At 38.3% G+C, this 15634-nt stretch overlaps 1 protein-coding gene across 5 annotated transcripts in view; it reads left to right on the top strand.

The window, feature by feature from the left end:
- Positions 1 to 12763: 12763 nt before the first annotated feature.
- Positions 12764 to 15634, top strand: part of clcn2b (chloride channel, voltage-sensitive 2b) — a 204581-nt gene continuing 201710 nt past the window's right edge. For 3 of the 5 annotated variants that reach the window (XM_017436971.3, XM_017436969.3, XM_017436972.3), the window contains exon 1: positions 12766 to 13094. In XM_017436971.3, coding sequence (XP_017292460.1) covers positions 13047 to 13094 — 48 coding nt within the window. In that variant the 5' untranslated portion in view covers positions 12766 to 13046. Of the gene's footprint in view, positions 13095 to 15634 lie in introns of all 5 variants that reach the window. The other 2 variants (XM_017436968.3, XM_017436967.3) reach the window with 1 other exon arrangement.

Raw genomic sequence — 15634 nt, 5'->3', positions numbered from 1 at the left:
CACATCTGTCTGAACGCGTCCTGGCAGTCTGCCAGAATTCTCTCGCCAACCTTGACACGACCCAGGCTGTCTGCCAGACCTCTTTGTGTCAGACTGGTTTGCCATAATTCATGGTGCTGGGAGGTTTTTTTTTTTTGTTAAACTTTGCTTTTTGTTTTGTGCCTCCTTCTGTTTCCCCCTCCTCCTTCCTGAGTCAAGATAACAGTGTTTGTTTTGTGACGTCAGAAACCATTCCTTCAGGAGGGGGTACTGTTACGATTCGTGGGGTTTCAGTTGTTCATTCTTTGTGGTATTTTAACTTTTGTTATTGTGGATTCAATTTATGATGTTCCTTGTGTTTTCTTTTGAATTTCCTTTCTAGTTTCTTTCATTTTCCTCCCCTGTGTCACTCTTATTGGATCCCCCCCAATTAGTCCTGCATCTTAGCCCTGCCTCTTTTTTCACACCTGTTCCTCATATTTGTTTGTCTCAGCTGTTGTCACTTAGCCCATCACTCCCATCGTATTTAAACCCTTGGGTTTTAGCCACTCACCAGTTGGTCATGCCTGTTCTGTCTAAGCTCCTCGTGTCCTCTGCTACTTCTGTATTTTGCTGCATTTGTCAGCGTTTTTGGTTTTAGTTTCTTTTTTGTAATAGTCTTCTGCCATGTCAGCCTTTTGTTTTTCTGTTATTAAATTGTTTCTTTTCCTCAAGTCATCGTGCAAGTCTGCATCTTTGGATTCTAATTTCAAATCCTCATCCTTCCTGTGAAGGTGTTGGCCCACCTCCTTCCAGCAGAGTCTCTGGCTCTCACTGACCTCTGTTCTCAGTTTTCACTCCAGGTGTGTGTCAGCTCTGTTAGGAAACACAGTCCATCATTTAGTCACTATTAGTTTATTGACTCTGGAGTGCTGAGTCCCCCATTTTCAAAATCTGTACCGAGCAATGCTACACGTCTCTGAAGAAGATATTTACTTCAATTACATTAAAGGATAATACAAATGATGCATTAGTTCTTTGTGCTTTCTAGCTGTTAAAAAAATTATTCTAATTTCCTCAAATTATTTTTCTGGACCTGTCTAATTTATCATTGTGCAGTGTGTTCACCACTCACTCTATTAATCACACTTGCTGGCCTCCAGAAAACACGTGGCCTCACAGTGAAACAAAAGCTGAGTAATTGTTTTAACCTTAGGACTAACAGTCTTACAAATTAGGTCAAAATTAAAAAAGAACGTTTGTTGACTGCATTTGTCTCAGGGTTACACCATTTAAGTCTTATTTATGCAGCATTTGTTTAACATGAAGTACTTTTCCATTCCTCTTTTTGCCTTGGGTATTACTCATTTTCTCTTAACAAGCGGGGAAAAAAGATTTTAAAAAATAATAATAATTTGCTTCTGTTTTCCAGCATTATACTTTATTTCAAGGAATTATTATTTTGTAAGTTAAAAAATTCAATTACTTTTTTAAAAAAAACTAATCTTCCGCATCAAAAATGAACTGGAATAAATAATGCATGTAAAGACAGTCCACAGGAGCCTGACCTGGTTCAGTTCCAGGTCCAATCTGAAATATGTCCATTCTAAAGAAGCTTGATTTAGCTTGACCTTGTTGGTCTCTGAAGCCCTATCTATACTACTGTATATTATTGTTAAATTAAACAAGGTTTTTTTGTCTTTTTTACTTTGTTGATATTAAAACTTTGTCCACTAAAATGATGAAATACCTCTAATGTGCCACTAGGTGGTGAGAATGTCTACATTAACAACATTAAAATACAGGAAAAGAAAATTCTTAGCTCGGCTAAAGATTCTCCTATAACCCCCCACCCCCCATGTGTTGGGCCACGTTTGACCCATTGTCCAGTTTAGGTATGTAGAAAGTACCATTTGCTTTTTTTTTCTTCTTTAATTGGAACAAAGCTTCATGATATTCTTAGAAACAGCTACTTTAACACAATATAAGATTTTTTTTTTTTTTTTTTACCATTTTAGTAAATTCTGAATGTCTAAAAAAATAACATTTGCAGTGTTCTGGGTCAAATATGACCCACCGGAGAATACTGGGTTTTTGCATGTTTCACTTAAAAGCTGTAGGTTGCTCTATTGATCAAATATGGCACCATTTTCCCTCCCACACTCAAGCTAACCCCTCTCTAACAGGAGGACAAACCAGCTTGCAGAATACTTACACTTGCTACTCAGCCTATCCCCGATGTGAACACAAACTTTCCTGCAGAATCTTGATACGTTTTGACTAAAACTAAATATTGGCATCTATAAATAGTGGGTTTGATTTAGATGTTATCAAATTATCAATCTGATGCTATCAATGTCAGCATAAGATTCTGTGTCTATGGGGCTATTGATTATATTTTTGGTCACGAGAGTGATCTTTAGAACAGAAACTGAGCTTGTCTTTGAGGAAGAGGATGACTTAAATAAGACTCTGAACAAGAATATACATCTGATGAAGAGGACCCAGATGCTTGAAGTGAGGTCTTGGCAGCTTTCTAACACATTGCAAAGGCTCAAGTGAGGTCTTAAATATTTTAAACTGAGCTGCAGAAAACTCAGATGGTCATGTCATTTTGTTCTGTTTCTACAGTGTTTCGTATAGAAGATATGTAAAGTTAAAATGATGCTTTGTTTTACATACATTTAGTGTACGTATCAATATGAGTTTTGGGAAAAGGTTGGTTTGCAATAAATGTGGAAATTTTTGGCATTTCAAAAGTTAGTATGTGACATCAACTGTCAGTAGAACATTCCAATCAAATTCAACTGGGATTCTGTAAAAAAAAAAAACAAGCTGTCAGTTCAAACATGCAAAATCTAACTTTCTGGGACCTGCTCAAACTTTGAATAATGCTTCTACTCTGAAGTATGCCCAAGATATAGAGCTCCAAAGACGGCTGAATTTTCTCATCTGTTTCGCTAAAATCCGATTGTCTTTTTTTCTGTTTTGTCTGTTATGTTACATAACACGACCCAAAGTGCAAGCAAATTACACTTAACTAAGCTGTACATTTTGGTGCATCTTTTATTTCAAAGTGGCCCGACAATATACATGACAAAAAAAACTTAGCAGAATAACAGTAAGAGTGGTTCAATGCTTATCCATTGGCGTCCTTAGAAATCTCTGTGTCAGGAACTAAGCTTCTTCTAAATTGAGCAGTTCGGTGATAGACAGACACAGAACTAATGGAAGTGACTTTATTTACAGTGATATTAAATGTGTGAAGATGAACAGGAACCGGGACCTGGAAGCAGAGGATGTTGTGAGTCTGACAGTCCTTTCCAGAAGTAAACAGGCAAGATACGAGTTAGGATTTTATCCAAGTGAGTGAGCTTACGGACTTCTCTCTGTGTAATCCACAGCACAGAGAGAAGTCGTTGAGGTGAGTATTATTTCCAGTGGTGGCTTGATGGTGACTCCAGTGGGCGAATGGTAACTCCTTCCTTTACAGGTGGTGGCAGCAGCGTTGGCAGACAGGCACAGGTAACAGGATGGCACTTAACTTTGTGACGGGCTCCGTGTAAAGACCAGACTGGATCTGGAAACAAACAGGTAATCCTAGGCAGGTTGCAGGACAAAAAACAAGCATGAGATTCTCAACAAGGTTTCACAAAGACAAAGTTTAACCTGAGGGCTTTGGCACATTACCACATGCTAAAACAATGCTCCAGCACTGGTCTGGTTCCCACCACGGCCTTAAGTACCCATGGAACACCTGATGAGCCTGATCCGCTACAGCTGCGGAGGGAGTGGTGAAGAGCTGCCAATCACCCGTCAAAGACGGCCCACCAGGAAGTAATCACACATATTCCAAAAACACCACACTCTGTTTGTCTCACCAAAACTCTGTTTCTTCGTGGAGAAGAGGTGTGAACACAGTAGAAGGTTAACCATGGTTCCGATGTTGCACCAAAAACAAAAAAACAAGAAACTCAGTTTTTGTTGATGTCATTTTTTGAAGATGTTGCGGATGTTGCTGTTGGTTCTGAGACACTACTGTAGGTATTAAACATCTTATCTGGCTCTTTGTCAAGTGTCACCTGTGGAACAGTTAAGCAGGATTATACAAAGAATGTGTTGGGAGATAATTTTACACCAAGCTGTCTGTCAGCTGTTGGCAGCATCTATGAACCTCTGTCTCTCTTGTCTTTCAGGTGTCTAATGTAGTGTCAGATGCCTTCAACATTTATTTTTTCTCCCAGACTCTGCCCAATCAAAGAGATGGCAAGATCACGCTTTGCTTCAGTGTTGCACAAGAAAGGAAACTGCAATAACTGTGCACCTAAAGAATCCAACTTTAGGTCCACATGGCACACGCAGTCTGTTATCATTTGTCATGTCCAATTTTCACATTAAGCTACACTTTTTACAAGAACACTGAGTGAAAAAAACTGATAACAGTGGGCAAAGACCCAATCTGTGGGACATCACAGAAACCCAAAGTTCCTCTCACTCGCAAAAAAATCAAATTTTTAAATGACATACATATAAGTGCACAATTTACATCCTCCTTTTTTGAATGACAGGACATTGAAAAATAGTTATAGTTCTTGAATTTTTTTCACATTCTGTCAATTTACATTGATTTATTTTGTGATGGACCAATGTAAAGCAGTGCATTATTAAGAGGAAAGTAAAAATCTGACAAATGTGGTGTGCATCTGTATTCAACCTCCTTCACTCCCTGAACTAAGCCAAGTGCAGCCAACTGCCTTCAGAACTCATCTAATCAGTAAAAACAGCCTACATGTGTGTAATTTCATCTCAATATAAAGCCAGCTGTTCTGTGAAGCCCTCAGAGGTTTGTTATACAATTCCAGTGATCAAGCATCATGAAGACCAAGGAACACATCAGACAGTTCAGGGGTAAAGTTGTTGAGAAGTTTAAACCAGGGTGAAGGTTATTCTACATAAAAAAGACAAACTAATTAACACAAAGAATAAATAAATAAAGAACAACAGATCAGATTGTTGCATTTAAATTCATGTATATAGCCTTATTCAAACAAGTCTGTGCAATTGTAGCTTTATAAAATGAAAATGAACAGTAAAGTCTTTAGGAATAATAAATTTTAAATTTTATGAAGAGACAAAGAATAATTAAACTACCTCACAATGTTTTAGTTGTATTTTTTGTTTTGCATGTGTCATTTTATTGATGTGTGAAGTGCTTTAAAGCTATTAGTGCTTTAAGAATAGTTTGATAAAATAAAGTCTTTCAACTTTAGTCCAGAAGATGGCGTATCACGCCCTCCTGCTTGTGTGGCCCAAATGTTCTCGTCCACATGGAAAGTTGGTTTAAAGGGTCAAAAGGTCCTGCTGAAGCAACAAAGCCTGTCGTATGTCTGTTACAGCTGGGCTTCACACTGTGGTGGGAATTACAGTGACCTCTTTAAAGACAAATCAACTTCCACGTTTTAGAGGAGGGTATGATGCACCAGAGCAAATCATTTTTTCAACAAACGTTTAGAGAAAAGGAACCAAAAGTTAAACCCAAATGGGAACTTTACTGCATCTCATTTATGTCCAATTTTTAGAATGATATAGTGGGTGGCACGGTGGTGTAGTGTTTAGAGCTGTCGCCTCCTCCCACAGACTATTAATTGGTAACTCTAAAATGTCCCTAGGTGAGAGTGTGAATGGTTGTTTGTCTCGTTTGTCTCTATGTGTCCCTGTGATGGACTTGCGACCTGTCCAGGCGTCCCCCGTCTCTCACACAGTGACTGCTGGAGACAGGCACCAGCTCCCCGTGACCCGGAAAGGAGAAGCAGTAAAGAAAATGGATGGGTGGATAGTTGGTTCTAGCCTGTGCCTGTGTTTGTGTGCATGTCTGATACCAAAATACGTCATGAGCTACTGAACACATTTTAGTGATTCCTTCAAAAATGAATCAGTGGAAAAAGTTCAACAACTGATTAACATTAGGAATCAACTGGTTTGAATTTAGTCAGTTTTACAAATATTTGGCTAAAATGTGGTGAAGTTGAAGCTGAGAGTCAGTCCCAACATGTACTCTTAGTGGCACTCATTGAACACGATCTTTGTGTAAAACGTCTGCATTACTGTTGGAGTCAATGTTGCTCATCTATTAGCAAAATATCTCAAGAAACATTTGATGGATTTAAAAAAAACTTTCAAAAAGTAATCAGTAAATGCTCACCTACAAATGGTTAACTTTTGGGGTCAACCAGTTCAATATGGCTGTCACGGCTAATTAACATTATCCAATACAAAACAGCTATAACCCATTTAATTTTACAGATATTGAGCTAAAAGTTCAGCAATTATTAGCTAAGAGTCATACACAACACATACTTTGAGCATGACCTCTCACAATATCGCATGAAACTGAGCATAAAATTAGTTTTAAAGGGAACCTATTCTGCTTCCTTGAACAAGTCAGGACAGGTCTGTGGGCTGTACAAAACATCTTCATTACATTTAATACACAAAATCATTCTCAGATATTGAGATTTCACCTGATCAGTTCTGCCTGTTCTGAGCTCATTTCAGAATGAGCGGTTTTAGGGCTACGTCACTATTATGCAAATTAGCTGCTGTTGGCCACGCCCCCCAACTCAGTGTCTCATCTCAAAATATAAAAATTCACTGAAGGATTAAAGGTGCGGATCTGATGCATAATTATATCATTATTAATTCAAACTCTGAGGATTCGGACTTTGGGACAGCAGCAATAAGTGGGTCTGAAACCCGATTGGTAGCGGGTCGGGACAGACGCAAAACATCTTCCTTTTCCAGCAGACATTGTTCAGCAGCAAAACCAGAAGAACTAACATGACGGTCTTCCTGTAATGAAGTGGGCGGAGCTCCACTTGGGTTGCTAAGTGAGCAGTTGGGCTCGGCTTGGGGTTGCTAGGTAACGGGGATTGTGACGCAACAATCCTGAAACAGGTCATTTTGCAGACACCAGAAAACATTAACTTATGGCCAAAAAACGACTGGATGGGTTTTTTTGTGCTTGGACTGTTTCTAGAAGCAGCAGACACCCAAATAGAAGTACAAAAACATGCAAAAAGTGAATTTTGCAGCCTAGGTCCCCTTTAAGGTTTGACCATTGACTCATCTTATGTTGTAGTTTCCCAACATAAGATGGACTTAGTTTAAATTTCTGACATGAAAGGCAGCAGGCAATATGTACTCCCTCAAGGAATTTTAGACCTTTAAATATAAATGGTATTTGTGGGCACAACTGGTTGGTTTTCAGTGATTTTATTGTATTAATGGATCCTGGAAAGCAGAATGATGTTTATAGAATTCTGCCTGAAGACCCAAATGTCACAGTCATTTAATATTGTACTTTTTCAGTTTTTGCTTACTAAAATATCTGAAGATTCTTTCATTCTTATCACATTAGGTTTTCAAGAAGGTTCTAAAGAAAAGAACAAGCTTTTTTCTTAATATATTTTTCTAAGCAGTAAACCCTTTCCCTTCTGACAGATGTCAGTCTCAACTACTCTGAGAAAATCCTTGTCAGGATTTGGAGTTTTTGGTTGATTTATGATCATGTTCGGGTTCTTTTCTTTCTTTCTTTTTTTGTGATTCTTGTATTCCCTGTGTTTTTCTTCTTTGGTTTAGTCTCCCTGTGCCTCCCTGTGTTTTCTGCCACCTCTCAGTAATTTTCCTTGGTCATTTTCTGCTCCCATCCTCACCTGTTCCCCATTTAGTTCAGTTCCAGGTGGCTCATCTCATTCGCCCCAGCCCATATGTTTGGTTCTCCTGCATTCATATTTGTTCAGTCATTGTAGTGCCCTTGATCTGTTCTGCTGTCTCCTTGTGAAACTTTGTTCTGAAATACTTGTGTTTTGTATTTATGTTGCCATGTCAGCATTTTCTTTTGTTTCTTAAAAATAAAGATTTTAAATTTATTCTTGAGTTCCTCGTGTCAACCTGCATTCTTGGATTAATCCATCTGTGCACAGCAACTATCCTATTTTCATACTGTTAGTCTTTTGATGCAGCATTCCTTATGTTTTAAACATTTGTTGCAGAAATCCTATTGAAAAGTTTACTTTGTTCAAACTTAATTTGAAAAGATTTTCATAATTTGCAAGCCAGTCTGTTTCAGTTAATTTTTATTGACATTGTAATTATTTTCTTTGGAAATGAGTTTCTTTCATTTGTTGTGTGGAGAGTTCTTTGGTCTTCATGCTATCCTTTACTATTTAAAAGTATTGAACTGTTATTGATTGGGGGGGACTCCAACAGGTGTGGATCATTTGACACTTAAAATACTCACAGGTGGATCATATTTAACAGTTTATGTAGCTTGTTTGGAGCTTGAAAGCAAGGGGTCTGAATGTGGATGCATGTACCACTTTTTATATTTATAAAAATGAATTAAAACATGTTTATTCTTCCCCATTTAACTTTGTTAATCTGGAGAATTTTTTGAAAATTATTGCTTTTAGTGAATATTAATTTTAAAATAATTTAATTTGAGGTTGTAAGGGAACAAAAATAAAAAAAATGGCCAAGAGGGGTGAATACTTAAAGATACGTGGTGGAAAAATGGATGGTTGGCTGAGCTTCATCATCAGTATTTCTGTTTATCTTATACGTCTCGTCATTCTCCATTATGTCTTTCTTGGAAATCTTGCGTAACTTTAAACAACTGAAGAAGTAAGACTAATGTCCCTGTGGAATAATAAACAGTGCTTTTAACTCTTCATATTAACAGATTTCCTGCAAAGAATGAAGTTAGAGAGGATTATCCTCCCACACAGGAAGAGTTACCTGCTTTGACTGGTTTGTTCCAGGGGCCTAATTGAACTCTAGCCATCATAGTTTTACATTTTATCAGATAAAAAAATTGCATTTCTTTCCAAGCGTTGGATCAAACTTTTCTAATTGTTCCTCAGGACATGACAAAATTTAAAACATGATTAAGAAATTTTACAAAAAGTGATTTGTTGAAGTCTTTGGGTCACATCCTGGTGAACTGGTAATGTTTAGTTCAATAAAAACCACACACAAACATTTAAACATAACTTGATTTCATAAGCACTTCACACCACAAAGCGTGACATTTTGAAACAAGCTGCCCATAATGCAGTTCCATTGTAATGATTAACCTGCCCTGAATAACACACATATTTCCTGTCAGTCTGGGCTTGAGTGTGTGTTTTTGTGTAGCTCTGTGTCAGTTTGAAGTCCCTGCTGACAGCTATGAATCGGTTCTCTGTATTTGTTTCACACCACTGCTAAAAAACATCAAACACTTCACATTCTTGGTATAGGATTTCTGAAGACAAATTAAATCAAACATAAGTTTGACCTCAGGAAAAAAAGATTTTACTTAAGGTAAAATCTGGAGAACTGTTGACTTTTAAACACGTCCAATAAAAACATTCCAGTTACTAATACTTTAAAGTCTGGATTCACCACAGATCAATATTTGACACTTATCTTATGAGAACACGTTTCGGAGAGGAATGTTTTCCTGTGGATGTGAGTTAGACATGCAGGATAAATAAGGGTCTTGTTTATAGTCTGGTTCTTGGAAAAGAATCCATAGTTGTACCAAAGTTGTCCTTCAGGAACTTTGGATAATTGTACGGGTTCAAAATCATCTTGTACAATTGAAGGCCTAGCCTTTTGGGAAGGAATGCATATCGCCCACCGCCTTTCATGCCACACTTTAAACGAACATCATATAGAGAGAAATGACGGAGTTGAAGCAGTTTTCATCAAACCTTTTACATGACGTTATGTGCAACCTCATGCAATAATGCATAATGTTGCGAGATATGTATATCCAAAGTTTACTTTCTGAGAGTTTCATTAAAATCTGTCCTGTGGTTTATGGGATATTTTGCTATCAGACAGAGGCATTTGACTCAATATTAATGATAATGTTTTAAAAGCAGGTCTTGCACATTCAGTTTCTTGGAGTATGTGCTGAGGATGACTCTTAGCTACTAACACACTAAATGTCTGTGTTTGCTAAGGATGCCTAACTAAGATAGCCATTTTAAATGGTATTAACTCCATAAGTTAACCAGTTGTAGAGGTACATTCAATGATTCCTTTCTGAGTTTCATCCAGAAAAATAGACAATTTCTTGTGGTTTCAATATGGCCAGGCATGGTTGTTTACAATGGTTAAATTTTTTTTGCCACATTTGGGTGCTAATTTTCTGAAAGGACTGATAAGAAGAAAGTCAAATATACCAGCTTTTTGTGAACAGTGATGCTTAAGCTGGATCAAATGTCAAGAAGCCACTAAAAGGACCAGAGTTTATGAGACTCTTCACAGAAACCATTGAGTGCATCGTGTGAATTCTGGGGATCATGTCATCCATCAACTCAATCTCAGGTGTAGATATGGAGTTGTCTTAAAATGAGTTCAAAGCTTCAGATCAGACTGAACTCTTTAGTAGGCTGCCATAAAACAGTTTGTGGGCAATACCAGGAATATTCCAGGTGACTGTGAACTTCTTAAAGAATTAATCTTAACGGTCTTGGTGCCAATCCATAAGACATCACGAGGGCCACAGGGTTTTGTTCCCTGGGTATAACAGATGTTTGTGGGCAGTCCCAATTTCATAGTATTCCATTCAACAGAGCAGATCTTTGTCATCTTCACAGAGCTTTGAGGATTAGTTTAGCCACACTCCAGTAAAAAGGAAAACCAAAGTGCACAAGTTCAAGTGAAAAAAGTAATTTTCACATGGGAATGCAATCATTTTGCAGGTAAACCACATGTGAGAATATAGGTCTGTTAATTAGTTGAACTGGATGTTGTCCTTTAGAGTGCAGAGGATGTTAACTGAGCTAATATCTAACAGAGGGGGTTTATAGCCACTGCAGAGATTTTAATGAAACTCAGAAAGTAATCATTGTCTGTACATTTAGAGTTAAACCAATTCAAGATGGATGTCACAGCCAGCTGACTTTAGGAAACACAAACATGGCTATAACTCAGTCAGATTTACAGATATTTAGCTAAAATTTGTTGTGGAAGTGACTGAGTCATCCAAAAACATCCTTTGAGTGCTAACGCATTTCATAAGATTTCACATCACATGAGATTGCACATAATGTCATTTTCAAGGTTTGACCAAAATGGACAGGCTGTAGCTTCTCTTTGCATAATAAATTGATCTTAGTGTAAAACTCTGGCATGAAAGGTGAACGGTGAATTTCATTCCTTCAAGGAATGCTAGGCCTTTGTTCCAAGTACTGCTCGATGCTTTATTGCTTTTATCTACTTTTAAATCAGATTGTTCTCGTTAACAAACCTATAATGTTCCATGTGCTGCAAAGTGCATCTTGTACTTCTCCATTCAAACAAATTCATCTGGACCTGTCTCTTATTAAACAATAAATATGAGTAGTATTCATACTTTACATATTTACTGTGGGTGGTTCAGAAAAGAAAAATATTTAAACACGCTACATGTAAAATGGTGACTGCATTCCATTCAGCTGAGACGGTCCTGGTATTGTGCACTCGGGCTGCAGGCATTGTTACTTTGACACTTAATGAGATTAGTTTCACCTGAATATTTCTTGCCAAGTCATGTCAGCATGTCTACTGTGGAAAAGGCCAACGGCTTCATGCAAGTGCATCCCAATATGATCACAAGACAATGGGGTGTTTTACACGGGAGGAGGACTTTTTTGTTTAGCTGTGAGACGTTTTTACCACTAAGAGGAATAACTGAGCATTTACCAGACAAACATGTCAGAGGAGTTAAATAAATAAGAAGAATCACTGTCAGTTTTACTACGTTTAGCTAGCCTTTTGCTAAATCTGGCTAGCTTTGCTACATTTAGCTAGTATTTTGCTACTTTCAGTGTTTTGTTCATTTTAGTTAGCTTTTCGCTACTTTTGGCTTTCAGCTAGCAATTACTACTTTTAGCTTAATCTAATTGTTTTTTCTCCTTTTAGTTAGCCTTTGGTACTTTCAGCTTGTAGATAGCCCTTTGCTACATTTAGCTTTAAAGGATGTTTTTAAACTTGAGATATATTTTGCATCTTTTAATTTTTAGCTAGTGTTCTGCTTCTTTTAGCTTTTCAAACTCCGTTCCTGCTTCTTTACAAATTTCAACAATTATTCAGCACTTCCCATTTACACTGCAGTTTTACAGAAAATGCAGTTTCTCTAGTTTGTGTTTGAAAAATGCTGCCACTTTAAATAAAATGTTCAAACAAAAAGCAACTTAAACAACAATCTTCTTGATAGCTTCAATTAAGCAAATTATAATTCTGTGTTCTACATCTATCAGCATAACTTTAAGCACAAAATCGCTGTTTAATTCATCTTTTATAAACAGATTGGATTGAAAAACCAGGAGCAAAGCTCCTTAATAATTTAATAAGGAACGTGTATATTATGGGGTTCCATTAGTGCCAAAAATATGTTTATGTGTCTATGTAAGCCGTGTATGTAGCATGCTTATGGGGTTCCATTAGTGCCAAAAATATGTTTATGTGTCTATGTAAGGCGTGTATGTAGCATGCTATGTATATGTTAGGTGTATATGTAAGGTGATATGTTAGGTGTATATGTATTGTAACATGCCCATATACTGCGTTGTGTCTATGTTCCGCACATATCATTATGTCACTTTACATTTACACCTAACATATCACTTAACATATACATAGCATGCTACATACACGCCTTACATAGACACATAAACATATTTTTGGCACTAATGGAACCCCATAATATATTTAGTTTCAAATACGGGACGATTCCGTATTTTCCTGGACAGTGGACGTGTTAGAAGAAACCTTTCTGCTGATGGAAAGCTTTGGTCCTCAGAGGGAGTTCCTTCAGTCTTTGATGGGAGGATCAACACGTGTGAGGCGGGACTTTTCCCTGAGGACTCCATGTATAAAATGAGGGGTTTTGGTGTAACCGGCGCACAATCTGTAGTTCGAGTTCCTGTAGTGGACTCCTGTACAGACTCTTGAGTCAGCTCGGTGCTGTAACACACCGAGCACACGGAGACATCGCTGCCGGGGTTTCCTGGCACTTCCCAGCCGGAAAGCCTTCCTCCAGAGGCAGCAGGACCATGGCTGACGGGTCCGACCAGCGAGCCCTGCAGTATGAACAAACTCTGGTAAGGCTCACTTGTTGCTCCACGGCTGTCTCTACTTGTCCGCGGAGTGAAGCCAGACTCGGCGGAGTAATCCGGCATTTTTACTCTCAGTGGCTCGGTTGCTAATCATACACATCTGGTACTGGCTAACAGCGAGCAAACTAAGGCAAATGTTATGTTAAGTGAATTAATAAAAAGCTTCGTGAAATTTACAGATGCCGAATGACACAGTATATATTTTTGAGTCGAGAAACCTCCACCTGAATCCGTAAGTCTGGGGTTAGTCGACTGTCAAGCTGAATTAATCAAATTTTAAATGAAGTTCAACATGTGCCTTCACGTGCGTGCAGCCGAGGTTTCTGTTGTAGGAAGTGGCTGTTTGTTGCTGTGGGCTCCTAAATACTTTACTGTAGCTTCCACGTACACACATGAGGCAGCAGGGTTAAAGGAGTCTGTAACATGTTGACCTGCACAGATTTATTGGCTCTGACCAGCAGCAGTGGGACAGTGGTACAGCGGCACAGGAAGGAAAGGTGCTTGTTGTCACAACTGGATTCACATGCTGGCTCTTTTCTTCCTCTTCTGGTCAGAATTCAAGATAACAGCTCACATTGTCACAAATAAAAATTCAGAGGCTGTTTATTCAGTTGGCATTGAGATGATTGATTTTTAAGAGTCTGTGAATATTGAAAATGGGGCGGCACAATATTAAAAACGTGCTTGCATATTGGTGTTGAATAATGCAGGGCAAATAGAAGTTACAATAAACTCACATGCTGACTGTGGGGTCCATCTGATTGCCTATTGAATTTATTTATTTATTTTTGTGGGGGGAGGGGGTGATCCTTCATGATATTAAAATTGCACACTTCCATCCATCCATCCATCCATCCATCGCCTCTTATCTGTGGTCGGATCGTGGAGGCACCAGGTCCAGGAGAGAAACTCGGACATCTCTCTCCCCTTTGACCCTCTCCAGCTCCTCCTGGGGGATCCAAGGTGTTCCCAGGACGGAGAGGATATATTATCCCTCCAGCGAGTTCTGGCTCTGCCCTGAGATCTCTTCCCAGTGGGACATGCCTGAAAAGACCTCCAAAGGGAGGCGTCCTAATCAGATGCCTGAACCACCTCAGCTGGCTCCTTTCAACGAGGAGGACTGGCAGCTCTGCTCCCATCTCCCCCTGGATGACACTGCTATCGAAACATGTTCCATATATTGTGCTGCTTCAATGAAAAACAAATGTTTCCAGATGTGCATATTGAATTGCTTTTAAAAAAAATTTATGGACAAGTTTGGGAAACCCGTTGTTCAAAAACAATTTCGATTATTTTAAATTTAATTTACTGGCTGAGTTGAATGGGTGACTGACAGGTGTTGGTACCACTCAGGTCTGACAGTGGTTCTGTGGAGGAGTGGGCCAGTGTTGAACAGCCATCAGGGCACACGTGTGAGCAGCAGATGGGTTTTAGGTTCATAAAGAGAGGCACTGATTCTGGGTTTTCTGGGCTCTGACCAGCTGATATTGATTTTAGCCAATTCAGATTTCTCTCAAATTTACAGCAAAATATAGTTTAAAAATGTTTTTGTTTTTTTGTGTCATCAATCAGTGCAGTAGTTTCAGTTTTAAAGTGTGCGACTAACCTGAGTGTCAGAGCTGCAGATCAACACGGCTGCTCATCGTCTGCCTGCAGAAACCTTCGACTTTTACCTGTAACAGGGGTGGGGGTGGGTAGTCAGAGAAACAAATAATGCTGGCTGTAAACGGGCAGCTGTTAGTTTGGAGTTTCACGTCTGTCATTTAAACAAAAACATTTCATGTCTGAATAATCTGAAGTTGTTCAGTGTTTTATCTTGTAATTTTAATTTCTGGGTAAATTAAAATTAGGAATTAGAAAAAACAAACCTTGAATCTGACTGTGTGGTCATAATAAAATGTTTACAGAAAAACAAAACATTTTCTCTAAAAAGAAACAAAAAAACCCCAAAACGAACAACCATCAAGTTACTGAGATTTTATTTCAAAATTAAACAAATACAACTTAACAGAAAAAATAATTGCATATATCTGCTTTATAACGCAGATTTTCTCCTGCACACCTCAACAAAAAGTGCAGTGTTTTTGTTTGTTCTCCATTAAAATGTATTGCTGTTGTGTCCAAAGTAAATATTTGAGGAAACAAACAAAATGTTAAGTCCTTTTTTCGTTTTACTGCAACTATTATCCTTCATGTTGTGAGCAATAATTAATTGAACATTTTAAAAAGAGAGGACCACTGAGCTGGACATGACATTATTTTAGGAAAACGAAGACTAATCAGTCGCTGTGCTGACATTTTGCCAGTCTTTCCCACCTCTCATTAGCACAGCTGTCATTGTTAAACGTAACGGCAGTGTCTGAGCTGGTAAATAAAGTTTGCCAGCAGGCAGACAAGGTCAATTAAACAGACCAACTCTTAGCCACTTCTCCACCTTTTTGTTTTTTATCTGACTTTGTTTCAATCCAGCTAACTTCAAGTCTTTGTTGCTCACTCTGTAAACCCCTGCTGCAGTTTCTGTCTGG

This window comes from Kryptolebias marmoratus, linkage group LG2 (genome assembly GCF_001649575.2).
Source record: "Kryptolebias marmoratus isolate JLee-2015 linkage group LG2, ASM164957v2, whole genome shotgun sequence".
NCBI lineage: Eukaryota > Metazoa > Chordata > Actinopteri > Cyprinodontiformes > Rivulidae > Kryptolebias > Kryptolebias marmoratus.
This window is presented reverse-complemented; position numbering and strand designations above follow the sequence as displayed.